This window comes from Cebus imitator, unplaced genomic scaffold (genome assembly GCF_001604975.1).
Source record: "Cebus imitator isolate Cc_AM_T3 unplaced genomic scaffold, Cebus_imitator-1.0 Scaffold71, whole genome shotgun sequence".
Lineage (NCBI taxonomy): Eukaryota > Metazoa > Chordata > Mammalia > Primates > Cebidae > Cebus > Cebus imitator.
Window position 1 is genome coordinate 1,768,447 of NW_016107386.1, and position 21,216 is coordinate 1,789,662.

The window sequence follows — 21,216 nt, forward strand, 5'->3', positions numbered from 1 at the left end:
GAGGGGAGCACCACACACTGTGGTCTGTTGGGGGGAAATAGGGGAGGGACAGTGGAGGGTGGGGAGTTGGGGAAAGAGAGCATGGGGAGAAATGCCAGATATAGGTGAAGGGGAGGAAGGCAGCAAATCACACTGCCACATGTGTACCTATGCAACAATCTTGCATGTTCTTCACATGTACCCCAAAACCCAAAATGCAATAAAAAAATAATAATAATAATATAACTTGGATATAGATTCATCCCAGAAAAAAAGAGGCAAAGGAAAAAGTACTGCACTTTAAATTCAGAATACAATAAGCCATTCAAGCAAAGACAGGTCACAGGTCTTTTTGAGGAATACCTTTGTCCAACTTTCTCTTTTAGAAAGATCTTAACCACTGTTAACTGCTTCATTGCCTCTATACCTCTTTCTACCCTTGAAAATCCTAGGAATACTATTCCTAAACAAGGGGATAGTCTCTTTGAGGTCCCAATGCTCCCAAGGGCTACTTCTAGGTGCTTTCTCTGGGATTCAAAAGACAAATGTACGATGAAATTGTTCTATTGATTATGAAGCCAAATCCTGTCCAAAGTTACAAGGGCTTTGGTACTACTTTTCTTACATGAGACCCTTGGGCTAAAGGTAGTAGGTTGCTACCAAAAAACACTTATGTTATTTGTGAACTGGGACAAGAGCTTTCCTTGCTGTTTTGGCACCTTAGGTAAACAGCTACTAAAATCTTTGTTTTTGGCTAGGTGCAGTAGCTCACATCTGTGATCTCAGCACTTTTGGGAGGCTGAGACAGGCGGATCATCTGAGGTCAGGAGTTCGAGATCATCCTGGCCAACACGGTGAAACTCCATCTCTGCTAAAAATACAAAAATTAGCTGGGCGTGATGGTGGGCGCCTGTAATCCCAGCTACTCAGGAGGCTGAGGCAGGAAAATTACTTGAGCCCAGGAGGTGGAGGTTGTAGTGAGCAGAGATCATGCCACTGCACTCCGGCCTGGGCAACAGAGCGAGACAACGTCTCAAAAACAAACAAACAAAAAATATTTGTTTTGCACCTCTAGACTTCAATATCCTAAAAATTGTGTCAAAAGCCAAGCCAAAGAGGACTCAAATGCAAAGTTGCATTTTATTAGAAAAGACAATCAGCCATTGATAACTTATCTTATGGTACAACTGCAGTCAGTTCAGTTCTGAGATGCACAGACTGATTAAACAAAGGCCAATATAAAGAGACTAATCATACCATAGAACACATTATTAGTGAAAAAAATTTTTTAACAGACTAATCAACTCTAGGACATTCAAGACCCTAAAAGCAGCTAACGAAGCGGCCATGTACAGAAGTTCCAGGGTCACTGCCAGGCAGTCAGGGCTAGGGCAGAGGGTGGGGGTGGGATGGACAATGTAGACAACACCAATGCTATTCTTTTGACCATCCTAGAACCTCTTTCAGCAAACCAAAGCATACAACAATTTCCTGAGGTCACGTGTGGAAACTGGCAGACTTCAAACTAGTGCCCAGTTGTCCACTCAAATTCCAGAGCTTCTCAAATCACCAGCCCACTAGACCATAAACTATGAGAACAGGAACTGTGTCAGTCTCCTTGAAAATTAGGTCCCTAGAACTTAGTTCCGCTTCTGGCACATAGTAAGTAATCAAGAAATATTTGTTGAACTTCCACCAAGAGAAAAGTTCCTGGAGAAGATGCTCTTTTGGAGTCTTTCCAGGACAAATAATTCCCTCAGCCCACCAAAATGATTCAAAAGGGTGGCCACATCTAACATGATATATTTAAACAATCTGTATAGCATCACATAAAAGAGATAAGGTATGAAGTGCAAAGTGACTAATCAGTCATAATTACTTCCACAATTCTTATTTCCTTGGGGGAAGAATACTTACTGTAATATTCTCCAGGATTATAACGACTCAAATAGGCTCAAATTAATCTCTGCCTGGCAAAAGCTGATTCATCCAGAAACAACCACCTAAATAGAACTGTCTCACTGAAAGCAAAGTTGACAGGAATGAAGAATCCACTCATTCCCAAGAGTCAAAAGAGCTAAGGTGCCTCACAGAGTCCTTCAAAGAATGTCAGGAAAATGGTGAGAGGGTCACCCTGACTCAACAGCCTCCTTGATTCCTTGTCCATGAAATAACATTGCAGACAGACAAATTCAAACCAGTGCTAGAACAGGAGTAAATCACAAACTTTCTACCAAGGCTTTCAAACTTTTTGATCATAATGGATAGAAAAATGTACAGCTTACACTGCAACCCAGAAAATAAGGTTTCTAACTGAAATAAAAGTTTCAAAAAACAACACTCACCCTTCTTATTATGTATAATACACTGATAATTTCCTTTTTTAAATTTTTTTCTTTTTTGTGGGGAATAGGGTCTTTTTTTTTTTTTTTTTTTTTTTTGACGGGTTTTTGTTTTTTTTTTTTTTTTTTTTTTTTTTGAGACGGAGTTTCGCTCTTGTTACCCAGGCTGGAGTGCAATGGCGCGATCTCGGCTCACCACAACCTCCGCCTCCTGGGTTCAGGCAATTCTCCTGCCTCAGCCTCCTGAGTAGCTGGGACTACAGGCACGCGCCACCATGCCCAGCTAATTTTTTGTAGTTTTAGTAGAGACGGGGTTTCACCATGCTGACCAGGATGGTCTTGATCTCTTGACCTCGTGATCCACCCGTCTCAGCCTCGCAAAGTGCTGGGATTACAGGCTTGAGCCACCGCGCCCGGCTGGGAATAGAGTCTTGCTCTGTCACCAGGCTGGAGTGCAGTGGCACTGCCTTCCCAGTTCAAGCAATTCTCCTGCCTCAGCCTCCCGAGTAGCTGGGCTTATAGCTGTGGGCCACCACAGCCAGCTAATTTTTGTATGTTTAGTAAAAACGGGGTTTCACCATGTTGACCAGGGTGGTCTCAAAATCTTGGCCTCATGATGCACCTGCCTCAGCCACCCAAAGTGCTGGGATTACAGGTGTAAGCCACCGTGCCTGGCCAGATATACTGATAATTTCTTTCTTTCTTTCTTTCTTTTTTTTTTTTTTAAGACAGAGTTTCACCATGTTGGTCAGGCTGGTCTTGAACTCCCGACCTCAGATGATTCACCTGCCTTGGCCTCCAAAGTGCTTGGATTACAGGCGTGAACCACCATGCCCGACCCTGATGTACTGATAATTTCTATTCTTTTTTTTTTCCCTTCGTGCTGGTTGACTGTACCAGAAAGCAGGAAGTGCTCAAAGAGGTCATGTCAAATGACAAAGGAACCAGTTTGAAAAGGATGCTCACTGTGGCCATACTTGAAACAATGTGAGCACCAAAAGTAACAATTTAAAAAAATGTCTGTAATTAATTGTAAAACACTGAATAACATTCATAAGACCCCAGGAAACGGTAGACCCACATTTGCCACCACTAGTGATCATTATCAGCGCTCACTTCTGAATCTGAAAACTGACAATTAAAGGGAATGAATTAAGCATTTATCCTGCCTTTTTAGAAAAAACTGGTTATCCTCCAGTTGATGAGGGAAAGCAATTCTTTACAGAGAATGCTAGCTAATAGATGTAGAAAGAATGACAGAATTAGAAAAATCATTCTGTCACCAGTGAAATAAGTGATTCAGTCAAACAATCAGTGGATGACCATTAGGTAAATGGATATTATATTAGAGGACAGGATATTTACAAGGTACAAAATATTACTTCACATATTACTTAAAATTACAAAAAGAAAAATTAACATATTTCACAATGAGGAGATTTGGCAGTCACCATCAGAAGCAAGTAACAAAACTTTTCAAATCAACAACTGCAGGACAACCTGACAGGATGTGCCTCCTGTGACGATATAATATGAAATAAGGCCAGGCACAATGGTTCACACCGGTAATCCCAGTACTTTGGGAGGCTGAGGTGGGTCAGTCACTTGAGCCCAGGAGTTTGAGACAGGCCTGGGCAACGTGGCAAGACCCCATCTCTACAAAGAATACAAAAAATTAGCTGGGCATGATAGCATACACCTCTAGTCCCAGCTACTTGGGAGGCTGAGGGTAGGAGGATCACTTGAGCCCAGGAGGTGAATGGAGGTTGTGGTGAGCCAAGATCACACCACTGCACTCCAGCCTAGGTGACAGAGCAGGACTGTCTCCAAAAATAATGATGACAATGATGATAATAATAATATGAATTACATAGTATCATCTATAACATACTCTTGCCAAAAATATTTAAGCTGAATCTAATCAAGCCTTTAATCCTTTTAGTATGTAACGTATGGGAAAGAGGAACAAGTTAAATGATACCACAAGGTCACAGACAAACCCAGAATGTAAAACATTCTAAACATAAATGGGCTGGAATTCTCAAAAAGCCAACGCAAGAGAGAAAGAAAAAAAAAAAAACAGAGAAAATTGTCTTTTAAAAGCCTAGGGCCGGGTGCAGTGTGGTTCACACCTGTAATCTCAACACTTTGGGAGGCTAAGGTGGGAGGACTACTTGAGGCCAGGAGCTTGAGAACAGCCTGGGAAATAGAACAAGATCCCATCTCTACAAAGTTTTAAAAATTAGCCAGGTTTAGCGTGAGCCTATAGTCCCAGCTATTCAGGAGGCCAAAGCGGGAGGATCACTTAAGCTGCTGTGAGCTATGATTGTGCCACTGCACTCCACCCTAGGTGACACAGTGAGACTCCATCTCTAAAATAAATTAGTAAGTCTAAAAGGACATAAGCACCTAATGAAATGAGAATTTTGCTTCGATTTTGGTTTGTAAAACCAACTATGGCTATAAAAATTTGGGGACAAATGGAAAATGTTTAATATGAACTGGATATTAACTAGTATTGGCAAATTATGGTTGTTTCTTAGTTGTGATAATGGTATTATGATTATGTAGCAGAATGTCCTTATTTAAGATGCATGCTGAAGTATTTAGGGGTGAAATGTCAATATGTTTGCAATTTATTTTCAAATGATCATGAAAAAATAATAGATACACATATATGGATAAAGCAAAAATGCCTAAATGTTAGTAATTTTGACTCTTAAGTGTGGAATATGGGTGATCATTATTCTTTCAATTTTTGCTAAGTTTAAAATTTTTCATCATAAAAAATCGGAGAGAAAAATGCCATGCAACCCATTACAGTGATATAATTCACTAATGGAAAGCAACCTACAGTCGGAAAAACACCACTCTAGCCCATAGCAGGGCAGTTGTAATACCATCTCAGCTCTCACTTCATTTAATCAATTTGGTACCAGTTTTCTTAAATTCAAAAACTAATTTGGAATGAGGCTTTCTTATTCTATATCCTCTTATCAAGGGTCTCTCAAATTTTAAATTTTTCCTGACAGTAATTCACTGTACTTGAAAACAAATAATAATCAGTGGAAAAGTCCCTGTCAGTATCAGGGAAATCTCATTTTTCCCTCTATTTTTACAGAATTTTTTTTTTTAAATTCAGGGCCAATCCCAGATAACACCAAAGTGCTTTTGATCCTTTTCTTCCCCAGTGAATGTCCTCAACTACCCTTACCCTCTAGTTCCCAAGCTGCTTTCCAGGACACCTGGAAGCAAGCTGCATGGCTGACTGCAGAAAAACCCCAGCTCCCACACTACATCTGATCCTGCCTTTCCACCAAATCATATGCCAATTTATTGCCCTCTGATGTACATTCTATTAGGCCACTTCCTGGATGCCCCACTTCACACTGGGCCAGAAACGCAAGGCAATAATGTGAGTTCCACAAACGGGCAAGTAATTGCTCAATAAGCGTGGAATAAGAAAAGGTCAGTTGTGATCTGTGCACATGTGGCAGCCCTTCACAACTTGACCTACAGTGGTAACAGTGGTAATAGAATGCTGATGTTACAGAAGAGACATGCCATGAGAAGCTAGCCAACAGACTGCCAGAAGTGCTTGTCCATCTAAGTTCTTTAGGATCTTCAAAGAACAAAGAAAAGGAATAAAGGCCCCTAAACTGGTGAGAAAAAAATTATCTCCTGGTTTCCTAGAGCAAAACTGAAAGCCTAAAGTAGTCATTGTTCTCCATCTATCACTCTTTCTTAATGAAGTGATCTGAACTGAAATGATTTTATCTCCATTTTGCTCTATAGCCAACTCTATCTTCTAACAGATGCCAGGAGAGAAAAGACAAATGCACTCACCCTTTCCATAAACATATCCACTATCACTTCAGAAACTAGTGTGATCAACTAAGCATCTATGAACATAGAGAGGTAGTCAGAGGGGGACAAGGCCGAGACAAACTCTTCATTATCTCTCCTAATCAAAATAACACATTGAATTTCAAGCATTTGGCTTCTTCTGAAACCCTTTTGGCATTTGTCCTGAGTTTGAATGGGTGGAAAAGCAGGAAGGAACTCTGCCTGCCTCCTTGTTCGAAACAAAACAGCAGCTGGCTTTCTCTCTTTTTACACATCTGACTGCTGTCATGGTAAGTTGGGCATATACTCCGATGTCTGAGGCCTCAAGAGGTAGCTGTGCTAAAGAGGACAAAGGCAATAACACCACCAGCAACTCTGATACCCACCAGAGACCACACTGTTATACTGCCCCCTAACCTTTGCTACAAGAAATTAGGTTTCTCCTTTTGAGAGCTCAACTATTAAGAATGCTCTTTCCTCTTTTTTCACAACTCTTTTTCTGATACATGCAATAGAAAATGTGCCCTCCCACCAGCCAGCAAACTAGTTCTGACGGCTAAGTATGCCTGGGTATGAAGAAGAGAAAAAGTGAGAGCTGAAGCCATGTGAAGTCAGATTATGCAGAGCTGTTTCTTCTCAAGAGTCTTCATTTTCTAATCTTGAGTACAAACAAATGTTTGGAAGAACTTCTTGGTTTAGAAGTGTCAAGTGAAGAGTATTAACAAATCATTTGGGGAAGGCTCCAGTAAAAAGAAACAGCAAAGTCAAGTCATCAAAATATAGGCCTCTTGGAGCCACCCTATTAATATGAATAGTCCTGGAAGAAAAAAAGAATCACAGTACCTTTATTTACTCTATGCTGAAATGTCCACAAGTCTGTGACCACTCAAGTTACCAAGATTCTAAGGTGCCAAAGCCAGTCTGACTCAAATTCAAGTCATATTCTAATGTATTACTCAATGACCTTCAAACTAATATAGTCTTATATTATAAACCAAGAAAGTAAAACAGGGTGCAAGAAATGGATACTTTTAAGTATGCCTGTTGCCTTTCCTAACACTCGGCCCTTCACAAAATTTGTTGGCCAAATTTTATCACATTTGGTTCTTTCAGTTTCTACTTAGGCCTTGAACAATTCACAAGCTCAATTCCAAGTGGGACAAAGCTAATATTACTCATTCAACCTTCTTCTCATGCTGATTAATAATAATATATTACTTACTCCTTAAACTATAGACCTCTGTAGGAAAAAAGTATGCATTTAATCAACAGGACTCCAGCAAATTATTTTCATATAACATACTCACTTTTTTTTGAGACAGAATCTAACTTTGCCAACAAGCTGGAGTGCAGTGGCACCATCTCGGCTCACTGCAACCTCCACCACCTAGGTATAAGCAATTCTCCTGCTTCAGTCTCCTGAGTAGCTGGGACTACAGGCATGTGCCACCACACCTGGCTAATTTTTTGTATTTTTAGTAGAGACAGGGTTTCACCATATTGGCCAAGCTGGCCTCAAACTCCTGACCTCAAGTGATCCACCTACCTCAGCCTCCTAAAGTGCTGGGATTACAGGTGTAGCCCAGCCCATATAATATACTCTTATTTCTTATTCAGTCTTTTCCCTTAACAATGACTACTAAAATTTCTTTTCTCTCCACCTCCTCATTTTCCAAATGAAACAGATTAAACTTGAGGTAGGAGGCATTCTCAAATAGTTTCTTTTCTATCTAAGTGGCTTACTTCTAAGAGGCTCAGGCTAGACAGGTGTTAAGTCATAGTTCCTCCCAGGGTGGCTTCCAGACTCTGTTTAAATGTTCTCTGCAAACCTCTGGAGGTTAGACGGACTCAAACGTCCTAGCTCAGAATCTGAATTCACAAAGCTTGAGACAGACAGTACCATACAGGTGTGTTTGTCCAGGATAAACTATATTTAAATAAACTCCTGACACATCCACTTTCTCCTGGCACCTGCTTCTCCCTCCTAAACTCAAGCACACCATAACCTGCTGTCCTAGTAAGCTCTGTAAAGAAATATCCTATCCCCCAGAATTACGCTATGCAACCCACCCATGACTTTGGGAATATCTAAACTCTGGCCATAACAGCTTTACATGCAAAAGCCAGACAAGCAAATATAAGCTATTGTTTTTGCTTATTTCTCTGGCTTGTTCCTTAAGGAAAGAACAGGAATAAAAAAAGATGGCAATAGATTGCTCTCGCTCACTGTCATCCATTCCAGGCTTAATAGGGACCATATAGCATAAAGTAGAGGCCAAAAAAGGTTAGCTTTGGAATGATCAGCTAGAGTCATTAGTCTGGTCAAACCAGTGGCTATGAGGGCAGGAAGTCTGACTGTTTGCTATTATAGACCATTTCCTAAGTACCTAAGAAAAATGCCTGGTACATAGTAGACAGTCAATAAATATTGGTTAGAAGCAACTCAATAACCTAGGCCCTGAAGGAATCCAAATCTTGGGGAACCCACAAAAGAAAATGTCTAAGAAGCTAGAACAATGTTATAGTTAATACACGTACCTATAATAAGCCTCAAGATCACCTTAGTCTTACACTGAGAACCCCCAATCCTGATAACCAAAACTGCACATTAGGTCCTCAGAGCAAAAAAAAAAAAAAAAAGGCCTGGGACGAAATCTCCAAAGGCAAACTCCTTGCCACCACACCCCCGACACGCACATAGTCACATGCACATCTTAAGACATCTTCCTCAAGCCCTGACCCTGAAGGCTTTAAAGTAATTAAAAGATGATCCCATAAGAGATGATTTTGGTTGTCTGTCCCTCTCTCCCTCTCTGTCTCTGTCTCTGTCTCTCTTTCTTTCTTTGAGATAGGGTCTCACTCTGTCACCCAGGCTGGAGTGTAGTGGTGCAGTCATGGCTCACTGCAACCTTTGGTTGTCCCTCCCTCCTCTCTCTCTCTTTCTTTCTTTCTTTCTTTCTTTCTTTCTTTCTTTCTTTGAGATAAGGTCTCACTCTGTCACCAGGCTGGAGTGCAGTGGTGCAATCATGGCTCACTGTAACATCGAACTCCTAGGCTCAAGTGATCCTCCCACCTCAGCCTAAGTAGCTAGAATTATAGTTGTATGCCACCATGCCCAACTAATTTTTTTTATTTTTATTTTTGTAGAGATGGAGGGGTCTTGGTATGTTGCTGCCCAGGCTGGTCTCGAACTCCCAGCCTCAAGCAATCCTGCTGTCTTGGCCATCCAAAGTGCTAGATTATAGATGTGGGTCACCGCACCGAGCCTGGTTGTAATATTTTTGCTTTAAACCAAAAATTTTCTGGAAAAGAATCTCTTTGTAATGATCTAAGTTTAAAGACCAAGGACAAAGACAGACTATATCTGGAGGTCAATGACCACAACCAAACACCACAAATCACAACTGACTATAGCCCTTTCCATAAAGCTACACTGGATGAAGAAAACTAAGGCTTGTAAGGACTTATCTAGTCTGGGAACAAAGAGATGAAAGACCATAGACCATACTGGCTAGAAGCATTCCTATAAACTATCTACTAAACTATCTACTTTTGTCAGACCCAAAACCAATAGCAATATCAAGTATCCTGATATTTCACTTTCCCTTCCATGCCCCATCCCATGCCACAGACCCTACCACAAGGTCTAGCTGTGAGACTGAAGATAACTCCGATATGCAAGAGCCCCAAAAGATTCCTAGAAGGATAAAAGGAAATGTGTCTTTGGACTCTAAACCCATGGCAGGGCTTGGGCAGATGTAAGAGAGAGGCAGTACCCCTTCTGCCCCTAAGGCCAGGATACCCCAGCCCTGCAGGCAGCACAGAGTTAACTACCCACCCGCTTTGAGAAGCACAAAGGTACATCACTGCAACATGCCTAACATTTACATTGCCTCTCTCTGCTCATTAAACAGGTTTTGGTTAAATAATGAACAAACTGTATTACAGACTCCGATGAGAATTCCAAAATTATAAATCAACTGGGAAAGCCCAAAGGGGCAGACAGACAGGGAGGGGGGAGAAGGATAATATTGACTAATATAAAGGGCGCAGCTTGACAGTGGATATTCCTGCCACACCTGATCAAACACACTCCGTGGGGGGAGGGGAAAGAGAGCAAGAGAGGGGAGATGGGACAAGACAGCCTGAAATTTGCATCCGGAAAAGATTAAAACAGATTCTTTGGGGATAGAGAAAATACATAATATATATTACTATAAATGCAAAACTGTACTAAAAGCTAACTCAAATGTCAAAGATTACAGTTTGAATAAATTTAAATATAAAAGCCATGTGCTTCCTTGAGTTAATGAGAGAGACATAAAAGGACAAACTGGGCCAGAAGCTGAACAGTACCTTATGCTGCCTTTGCTGCGCAATGGGTCCAAAGTACAACAGTGACTATAGAGACTTCCCTTCACAGCTCTGAGCCCTAAGAAAAAACTGGCAAATCCATCACTTCTGACACCTACATTTGCCTCCTTTATAAATTGAGATATTATTCAAGTATACAATTCAGTGATTTCTTGTATATTCACAAAATTATGCAACCATCACTACTATCTAATTCTAAAACATTTTCATCACCCCAAAAAGAAACCCTGTACCCACCTGCAGTCACTCTCCATATCCCCTCCCAGCCCCTGGTAACCACACAACTGTTTTAACTCCTTCAGAATAATCTAAAAGGAGTCCTGAGAGGACTTCAAGGCCAAATGAGGGAGTGCAGTCAAGTCTCTCTCACTGGTGGTAAGCTAAGGCTTCATCCAAAGTAACAATATGCAAACTTTGCTGTTGGACATCCTTTTTCTTCTGAGGGCAATCCTCTTTTCAAATTTGGTATTATTAGAATATCTTATTACTCTAAATGCTATAGAACATGTAGTCATCACATATTTTGGGCAAATACTGACTGTAAATGTGGTCCAACGACATACATCTGTGAGAATAACTAGTATGCACTTAGCTAACCTTACTGGAGAAAAGGACTTATTTCCTTCACAATAATCAGATAATATTCCTGGAGGAGTAGTGTAGGTAGTACTTACATATTTTAAAGATTCTTTCTACAAGAAAATAAAACAAAATCATTTTGGTTTACTGACAACGTCCAATGAACCACCCATTTCCATCAGTGATAGTCTTACCAACCAAGCCAACAGAAAGCCTAGAAAAATGCAAACAGAAATCCTTTGAAAAAAAGGACCATGTCCAAGTCAGTTTCATGAGTTAAACTGCATAGAAGCCTAGAATTCCTGCTATCCCTCCTCCAATCTAAGAGGTATACCTTAAGTCGTCATATAACACAAGCACATTCCCTTCAGTTTTCTCTCCAAATTCAAAACCCTTTCCCAGCTTTCTACCATTAATAAGCTTCCAGGAAAGCAGTCCTCCTGACACTGCCAATCAGAAAAATCTGTTTGTTTCTGTAAAAGAAACAAGAATTAGTCATGGGTTGCAGAGTCCAGGACCACAGGGACAGCTGATCCATAAACCTGCTCCTGGGAACCAGCACTGTGTGTGGGGTCAGAAGCACTGTGAAGACCATGAAATGCTCTATTTTAGGTCCACTCTGTCATTTTCTCAGGCAGGTAATATGCTAAAACCTAAGAACAATGTAGCAACCTTGGCAGGCACCATTTCAACATATGCCACAGCTGTTGGCCTTGGAAAACACTACTACCTTCCTTCTCACTCCAGGGGAAAGCTTAGCAACACCCAGCAATGTTCCTACTACCAGTGACAGAACTGGCTCCTAAACACTCTGGTTTTACTACTTCCAAGAGCAGATAATCTGGCTGGATTTCTAACCCAAGGACCTAAGAAAATCAGGCGGCAGATTCAACTTTGCTAGCTCTTAAATAGTCTACAATTCCTAGACTGCATCACTCACCACAGATATGGTCTCTGAGGTAAAATCTTGGGACATGTTAGGATGAAGAAAATAAGCAGGGGATCTGGATTTGATGGGAGACAGGAACTGTGGCTCTGTCAGGATAGCAGAACGACCTTAGCTCCTCAAGGTTTGCAGAGTGCCCAATAGGCCTACAAGGCTACTCCAGTGTGAGCTCAGTCATTTTAGGGTATTCCTGGCCACTTATAACAATCCTTCACTGTGTATAAGATGTTTACCAAGTGTTCCTATTGTTATTAACTTGTTTGATCCTCTTAACATCTCTTAAGAAGATAGTACTCTGAATTCAAAACCAAACAAAAAGAACTGTAAATCTCCATTCATTATCTTTCCTTTCTAGTTAGGATATGTAAGCTTTATCTGTAAAATTAAAGAAAAAAAAAATCTGTGCAAGTAGCCAACATTCTAAAGCAGCCAATTACCCATAAGTACAGGTTGTAAAATAAGAACCTGCCACCTAGTAGCAGCATTAGCCCAGCTAACTAGTTAACAATTGCCTCCTCTATACTTGGTCCTTCTTGGCTAACATTTCCAAAGCTGTTTCAATTGAGTGAAATTTGCTCCTTTAAAGAAAATATGGTTGGCAGGCCAACATGGGTAGATCATTTGAGGTCAGGAGTTCGAGACCAGCCTGGCCAACACGATGAAACCCCGTCTCTACTAAAAATACAAAAATTAGCCAGGCGCGGTAGTGCATGACTGTACCAGCTACTTGGGAGGCTGAGACAGAAGAATCCCTCAAACCTGAGAGGCGGATGTTGCAGTGAGCCAAGATCATACCACTGCACAAAAAGAAAATATGGGCTGGGTGTGATAGTTCACATCTGTAATCCTAGCACTTTGGGAGGCCAAGGCGAATGGATCATCTGAGGTCAGGCATTTTAGACCAGCCTGGCCAACATGGTGAAACTCTGTCTCTAGTAAAAACACAAAAATTAGCTGGGTGTGGTGGTGCACGTCTGTAATCCCAGCTACGCATGAGGCTGAGACATGAAAATCACTTAAACCTGGAGGCAGAGATTACAGTGAGCCAAGATCACACCACTGCATTCCAGCCTGAGCAACAGAGAGAGACACTGTCTCAAAAAAAAGAATAAAAGAAAATATGTAGGGAACCCTTAGATAACTTCAGCCCATGTTTAGCAAAGTAAAAGAGAATTTTTCTCCAGATCTTCTCCCACATTTCTAATGAAAAGAAGAAATTTTCTTGCTTATTGTTTGTTTAATTTGCATAAGCCTAAACACTATCCAATGATAGTCTGACATATGTCACTAGTAAAAAGCATTCCAGTGTTATACACTGCAGGAGCCCTTTACAGTCAACACATGAACATAGCTCTGAGACTCTCCCTTTCAGTCTGTATCTACATCCCCTTGGTTTTGACACTTTCCTCCTTCCCTGCCAGTGTTTGTGTTTGTGTGTGCATGTGTATGTATGTATTTTATATATATACATACACACACACATACGCAAACACAATATAAGGCACTTAGTGTATATATTCTCCTCTAATCACATATACAGAAGCAATATAGAGCAGAGGAAAGAGCCCTAAACCAGGCATCAGAGTCCTGAATTCTAGTTTTAACTCTACCTTTTAAGATTAGTGTGACCTAAGCTAAATCACTTTAAACCCCACTGGGCTTCAAATTCTTTCATAAAAAGGGGACAATAACTGTCATGCCTCTCTCACAGGGTTGGATAAAAGTTCAATAAGGTAATAAATGTGAAAATGGCTTTGAAAATTCTAAACATATGAATATATTACATAAGCTTATCATGATTAGGAAAATGAGGCAAACAAAGGGACAAATGACTCTGTAATACATGAAGATTGAAAGATCATGAAGACTGAAAGCAATGCAATAAACCAGGGGTTGGAAAATTGCACCCATGGGCCAAATCTGGCTTGCAGATTCTTTCTTTCAAAGAAAACATAGGCCAGGTGCAGTGGCTCATGCCTGTAATCCCAGCACTTTGAGAGGCTGGGGCGGGTGGATCACCTGAGGTCAGGAGTTTGAGACCAGTCTGGCCAACATAGTGAAACCTAATCTCTACTAAAAATACAAAACTTAGGTGGGCATGGTGGTGTGTACCTGTAATCCCTGCTATTTGAAAAGCTGAAGCAGGAGAATTGCTTGAACTCAGGAGGCAGAGGTTGCAGTGAGCTAAGTTCATGCCACTGCACTCCAGCCTGGCAACACAGCAAGACTCAGTCTCAAAAAAAAAAAAGGAAAGAAAATATAGGCCAGGCACTAAGCCTGGAATCCCAACACTTTGGGAGGCCAAGACAGGAGGATTGCTTGAGTTCAGGCTTTTGAAACCAGCCTGGGCAACATAGCAAGACCCTGTCTCTAAAAAAAAAAAAAAAAAGAAAGAAAGAAAAGAAAAAAAGAAATACATATTGCTCATTCATTTATGTATTAGCTATGGCTGCTTTTGAGCTACAAAGGCAGAGTAAAGTAGTTGTGCAGTTATATATGGCCCACAAAGTCTAAGTTATTTACTATAAAGTCTTTTTTTTTTTTTTTTAGATGGGGTTTCACCATGATGGCCAGGCTGGTCTTGAACTCGGGACCTCAGGTAATCCACCCATCTCGGCCTCTGAAAGTGCTAGGATTACAGGCCTGAGCCACCGCACCTGGCCTTTACTATAAAGTCTTTTACAGAAATAGTTTGTCCGTCTTTTCTCTTTTTGATTTTTTTCAAGACAGAGTCTCACTCTGTCGCCAGGCTGGAGTGCAGTGACATGATCTCGGCTCACTGTAATCTCCACCTCCTAGATTCAAGCAATTCCCCTGCCTCAGCCTCCTGAGTAGCTGGGACTACAGGCATGCAGCACCATGCCCAGCTAATTTTTTGTATTTTAGTAGCAACGGGGTTTCTCCATGTTGGCCAGGGTGGTCACAATCTTTTGACTTCGTGATCCGCCCGCCTCAGCCTCCCAAAATGCTGGGACTACAGGCATGAGCCACCATGCCTGGCTATCCATCCTTTCAATAAATCAAACACTATTTTTTACCAGGCCTGGTAATCCAGATACATGTGGAGACTTACCTGTTATGTTGTTCAAAACCTCCTTTAGATGACCAAAACTATGCAGCAGAGGATCCCGTTCTTCATCCTGTAGAACACACAGATTAAAAGTAAGTCATTCTTGTGCCAAAAGAGGAAAAGGACAATAAAGGACAGATCAAAAGCTCCTTCTCTGAATCCAATCAGAAAATACTTTAAGTTTTCCTTCTGAGGAAAAGAAAATTAGCCATAGTTCATATTTTTCTGTTCCCTAATCTCTTATTTCATAGAGATACTCTGGACTTACCCAAAACAGTGAATCCTTAAGTGCTAATCTATATCATCACCATAGCACTCAAGCTACTACGGACTGCCAGATTCTTTATATGTGTATTACTCTGTCTTCTCTCCTTTTTTAATACTCATTATATGATCATACATATTCATTTCAAAGATATTCCTGATGCCATTCTCACTTCTAAACCAATACATTTTTATCAAAGAACTTGAGAAATTTCCAAATGCACTTACCAAATAAATATGTTCATATAAACTTCCAAGTTGGCAATTTCTAAACTTGTTTTTACAACTGCGCCAAAAATCGTCTTACCCAATTCTACAAATAAAATCCTCAAACATACATATATAACAAAGAAAGCCAACTGTATAACAGGTAAGATATATTCTTACTCATCTGATTGGCAAGATATGGCTTACTCCGTATATGGAAGTTTGCTGAACTCCCAAGAAGGAGTACCATCACTAAGACATGTTCTATGTATCAATAACTACCCTGATTTAAATAAATTTGATAGCTTATGACAGCCCTACAGAATCAGAAAATAAGAAATCTTTCTGACACTTTCGGGCATAGTAAAGAGGTCCTAAGCACAGAATTAGCGTAAGCTGTTTACAAAAATATCCAGAAGAATTGTGTCATCTTTTGGGTCCCAGAGAAAAAAAGACAGCCTATATATCTGATGCTAGTTGGGATAAAACAAAAAACAAGATATTAAGAACAACTCTGAAATCCTACTATTCTCATTATTACTGGGAATTTGATTACTCTTTTAACCACGCAACAGATCCCCTACAAACACTTAGTGACCAGGCTATTTATCCATTTCCCACTTACCAGTGGTGTATGGGTGCTCCATCGGGCATTTCGTTTGATGGCCCCAACCACAATGTTAATCTCCCCTTGAATGATGTAAATATTCTTATCCACCATCCTGGCAAACCTACCAAAACAGTTAAGAGAATAGTCTGCTGGTTAATATTTGGTTACCCAGAGCATACTTATGCTTAAAAATCAGTATCTGATGAGGTTAGAATTGTGATTTAACTTTTCAGCACCAAGATTTTCTATACTCATAAAATTTGTAATGCTAAAATGAGATGAAGTCTAGATTATGTTATGAATCCAACTATCTGGCTCTCCTAGGGGGTCTTTGGAAGTTCAGGGTAGTTCAAGATACAACTCAAAAAGAATCAATCCAGAAAATTTCTCAAAGGCACCTCAACAATCTTCAGCAAGCATGTCAAATTCTTCAAAGTCAATGTTCCCAAAGTCCTATGAGGCCTTTAAGTACACAGATTCAACTGTAATGTCAGCTTGTTATAAACAATATTTCTGGCCAGGTGTGGTGGCTCATGCCTAGAATCCTAGCACTTTGAGAGGATGAGACAGAAGGATCTCTTGAGCCCAGGAGTTTGAGACAAGCCTGGGCAGCATAATGAGACTCTCTCTCTCTCTCTCCTAAATATTATATATATATATAAATACACACACACACACACACACACACACACACGTGATATACATAAAAATATAATAGTCTATTTGTTTTTTATCTACTCAATAAAGTAACAGTGAAGACTCAAGTTAAAGAAAAGAATAAAGGTTGCTGGAAGAATAGCATTGGTTTGGAATCACAGTTGTAATATCAACCTGAAGGCTGCATCTGAGCCTGGTGAAGTGGCTTACTCTTATAATCCCAGCACTTTGGGAATCCAAGGCAGGAGAATCGGCTGAGCCCAGGAATTGAGACTGGCCTGGGCAAACAGTGAGACTCAGTCTTTACAAAAAAAAAAACACTCAAAAATTAGCTAGGCATGGTGGCATACACCTGTAGTCCTAGTTACTAGGGAGGTTGAGACAGGAGGATCACTTGAGCTCAGGAGTTCAAGGCTGCAGTGAGCTATGATCCCGCCACTGCACTCCAGCCTGCGTCACAGAGCAAGACACTCTTTAAATACACACACACACATACACACACACACACACACACACACACACACACACACACACACAAAATATATGACTGCATCCAATCTGCCCAGTCAGCTCCAGAAAATTGGACAGTGGCAGCGACAAGACCTTTGAAAGTTCTGAAAACTCATGTTAACTTATAGCAAGAGAGCACTAAAATGATATGTAAATATAAAATAAAAGGTCTGGGCTGATGTACCCAAACTTATAACCATAATTACTTCTAGAGAAGGTGCTGTGAAATCAGGGTGCTGTCAGAGGATACTTGAGCCTTATTTGTAATGGTTTTGTCTTTTGGTTCTGTGTGTGTGTGTGTGTGTGTGTGTGTGTGTGTGTGTGTGTTGTTTTTGTTTTGTTTTGGTCTGAGACAAAGTCTCGCTTTGTCGCCCAGGCTGGAGTGCAATGGCGCGATCTCAGCTCACTGCAAACTCCACCTCCTGGGTTCAAGCGATTCTCCTGCCTCAGCTTCCTGAGTAACTGGGATTATAAGCACACGCCACCACGCCCAGCTAATTTTTGTATTTTTAGTAGAGATGAGGTTTCACCATTTGGTCAGGCTGTTCTCGAACTCCCAACCTTGAGATCCACCCACTGTGGCCTCCCAAAATGCTGGGATTACAGGCGTGAGCCACCAAGCCTGGCCTTGGTTTTTTTTTTGTTTTGTTTGAGACAGGGTCTCCCTCTGTCACCCAGGTTGGAGTCCCATGGCACTGACATGCCTCACTGCAGAGTTGAATTCTTGGGCTCAAGCAACCCTCCCTGCATTAGCCTCCTGAATAGCAGGGACTTCAGGCGCACACCACCACACCCAACTAATTTTTGTATTTTTTGTAGAGATGGGGGGTCTCACTTTGTTGCCCAGGTGGATCTGTAATGCTTTAATTTTTTACAAGGAGGTCAGGGATGGTGGCTCACGCCTGTAATCCCAGCACTTCAGGAGGCCAAAGTCTGTAGATCACTTGAGGTTGACACCAGCCTGGCCAATATGATGAAACCCCATCTCTACTAAAAATACAAAAATTAGCCGGGTGTGTTTTTGTAGCTGGGAATACAGGGCTCCTGTAATTAATTACAGCAACCGGAGTAGCTATAATCCCACCTACTTGGGTTGCTGAGGCAGGAAAATTGCTTGAACCTGGGAGGTGGAGGTTAAAGTGAGCTGAGATCACACCACTGTACTCCAGCCTGGGCAACAGAGACTCCATCTCAAAAAAATACATAAATAATAAATAAATAGGCTGAGCGCACTGGCTCACACTTGGAATCCCAGCACTTTGGGAGGCCGAGGCCGGTGGATCATGAGGTCAGGAGTTCAAGACCAGACTGGTCAACACAATGAAGCCCCATCTCTACTACAAATAGAAAAATTAGCTGGGCATGGTGGCAGGCACCTGTAATCCCAACTACTTGGGAGGCTGAGGCAGGAGAATCGCTTGAACCCCAGAGGTAGAGGTTGCAGGGAGCCAAGATCACACCACTGCACTCTAGCCTGGGCAACAGAGCAAGACTCTGTCTCAATAAATAAATAAAAATTTTATTTTACAAAGAGAATGTATTACTGTACTATCAATATAATTAAACATTAATAATGATAAGAGGTATATAATTTCTGCCCTTGAGGCATTTATACAGTTTAGTGGAACAGATAGGAAAACTGAGACACAGCCAGAAATATAAAGAAATTTTCCCAGCAAGTAGCTCCATTTGTATATTTTGCATAAGATGAGGCCCCCCAGAAAGTAAAAGGCATGAAAACCACTGTGATAAAGGAAAAAGAAACTGGGTAAAAATTTTGTCCAGGGGCCAGGCACGATGGCTCACACCTGTAATCCCAACACTTTGGAAGGCCAAGGTGGGCGGATAATTTGAGCCCAGGAGTTTGAGACCAGCCTGTACAACATGGTGAACCCTGTCCCTATAAAAAATACAAAAATTAGCCATTTGTCTTAGTGCACACCTGTAGTCCTAGCTGCTAAGGAGGATGAGGTGGGAGGATTGCCTGAGGCTGGTAGGTCGAGGCTGCAGTGACCCATGTTCTCGCCACTGCACTCCAACTTGGACAACAGAACAAGACTCTGTCTAAAAAAAAAAAAAAAAAAAAAGCAATAGGCTGGGAATGATGGCTTACGCCTGTAATCCCAACACTTTGGGAGGCCCAAGAGGGCAGGTCAAAAGGTCAGGAGTTCGAGACCAGCCTAACCAACATGGTCAAACCCCATCTCTACTAAAAATAAGGCCGGACGTGGTGGCTCAAGCCTGTAATCCCAGCACTTTGGGAGGCCGAGGCGGGTGGATCACGAGGTCAACAGATCGAGACCATCCTCGTCAACATGGTGAAACCCCGTCTCTACTAAAACTACAAAAAATTAGCTGGGCATGGTGGCGCGTGCCTGTAGTCCCAGCTACTCAGGAGGCTGAGGCAAGAGAATTGCTTGAACCCAGGAGGCGGAGGTTGCGGTGAGCCGAGATCGCGGGTAACAAGAGGGAAACTCCGTCTCCAAAAAAAAATACAAAAATTAGCTAGGTGTGCTGGCACACACACCTGTAGTCCCAGCTACTCGGGAGGCTGAAGCAGAAGAATCACTTGAACCCGGGAGGCAGAGATTGCAGTGAGCTGAGATCACACCACTGCACTCCAGCCTTGGCTACAGAGCCAGACTCCGTCTCAAAATAGTAACAATCATAATAATAAAAATTTATTGACACCCACAACACCTCCCCAGTCCACAAGGGCATCCAACACAAGATTTATATTAATGACGATTTAAAGAACTAGGTTAGTCTCAGAAGACTATCTGCTTTCCAAATGCTCTAGGAACATAACAATGTTCTCTTCTCAGAAGGTTCAATGATATGAATGTACAATGCTCTCTTCTTCTGAGGAGGAGGAGAACTTAGAAATAGAAGATAAATTTAAAAATGATTTAAAGTATCAGAAGAGAAAAGATTAAATCTCTCCTAGTATTTCCCCTTCCTGCTGTAGGTCTCTGAAAGGACTTATAAGAAACTGCTAAGAGGTTGCTGCCTCCAGGGAAAGAAACTGGATGACTAGGGAACTGAGTGACTGGGGATAGAAGTGAAAGGAAGACTAACTTTTCTTTGTATATATTTTTTTACCTTTTGAATTTTGTGTCACGAACATTTATTACCTATTAACTATTTTTAAATTTTAATCAACTGATTTACTAAAAACAAATAAGCTCTTTAGAGAAGAACTAACCACTATCTAAGATAGCAAAGATCTCAGCCAAAAAATCATTGTAAAAAAGAAACATCTAGGGAACAAAGAGGAATTACTTTCAAGTACTATGCAGAGCTGCCTAAAATCCTTCTAGATCTCTGAGTGTATGTCTCCTCACTCAGGGAATCTCCAAGAGATTGTGCCCTTCAGCTTCAGATGGAAAACTGATGAAGCACCTACAGCCTCATAGCCAATGGCTGGGAAATCCCTTATCACAGGTCACAAAGGCCTCCAGAAATCTCATAAAAATATAGTAGAAACGAACTTAAGATTCATCTTGAATCAGAAATAACAAAAGAAATACATCCATTATGTACCCACAAAAATGAAAAATTAACAGAAAAAAAGAAGAGAGAGAACAACTAAATACATGCCAATTAACACCCTTAGCCAGATAAGTCACTGGCCCAGAGACTCCGAGTAACATGTACCCTTGAAAGCACTGTCCACTTAAAGCTAGGCCTAGAACATTCCCCTAGTGCTTTGTGGCATCCCAGTTACCTCAACAGGATCCAAAGAGGAGTCACTGTATCACTTGGCAACTCTGTCTAGATCTAAACAATCTAAACAAAAGCAGGAGAAAAAGAAACAATAAATTGGATTCTT

General features: G+C 41.2%; 1 protein-coding gene across 1 annotated transcript in view; it reads right to left on the minus strand.

The window, feature by feature from the left end:
• Nucleotides 1-21,216, minus strand: part of GBF1 (golgi brefeldin A resistant guanine nucleotide exchange factor 1) — a 136,880-nt gene that overhangs the window by 106,028 nt on the left and 9,636 nt on the right. Inside the window, exons 2-3 of the mRNA XM_037739561.1 lie at nucleotides 16,233-16,338; nucleotides 15,140-15,206 (exon numbers count right to left, since the gene is read on the minus strand). Of these exons, the coding sequence (XP_037595489.1) occupies nucleotides 15,140-15,206; nucleotides 16,233-16,328 (163 nt within the window). The 5' untranslated portion in view covers nucleotides 16,329-16,338. The remainder of the gene's footprint in view (nucleotides 1-15,139; nucleotides 15,207-16,232; nucleotides 16,339-21,216) is intronic.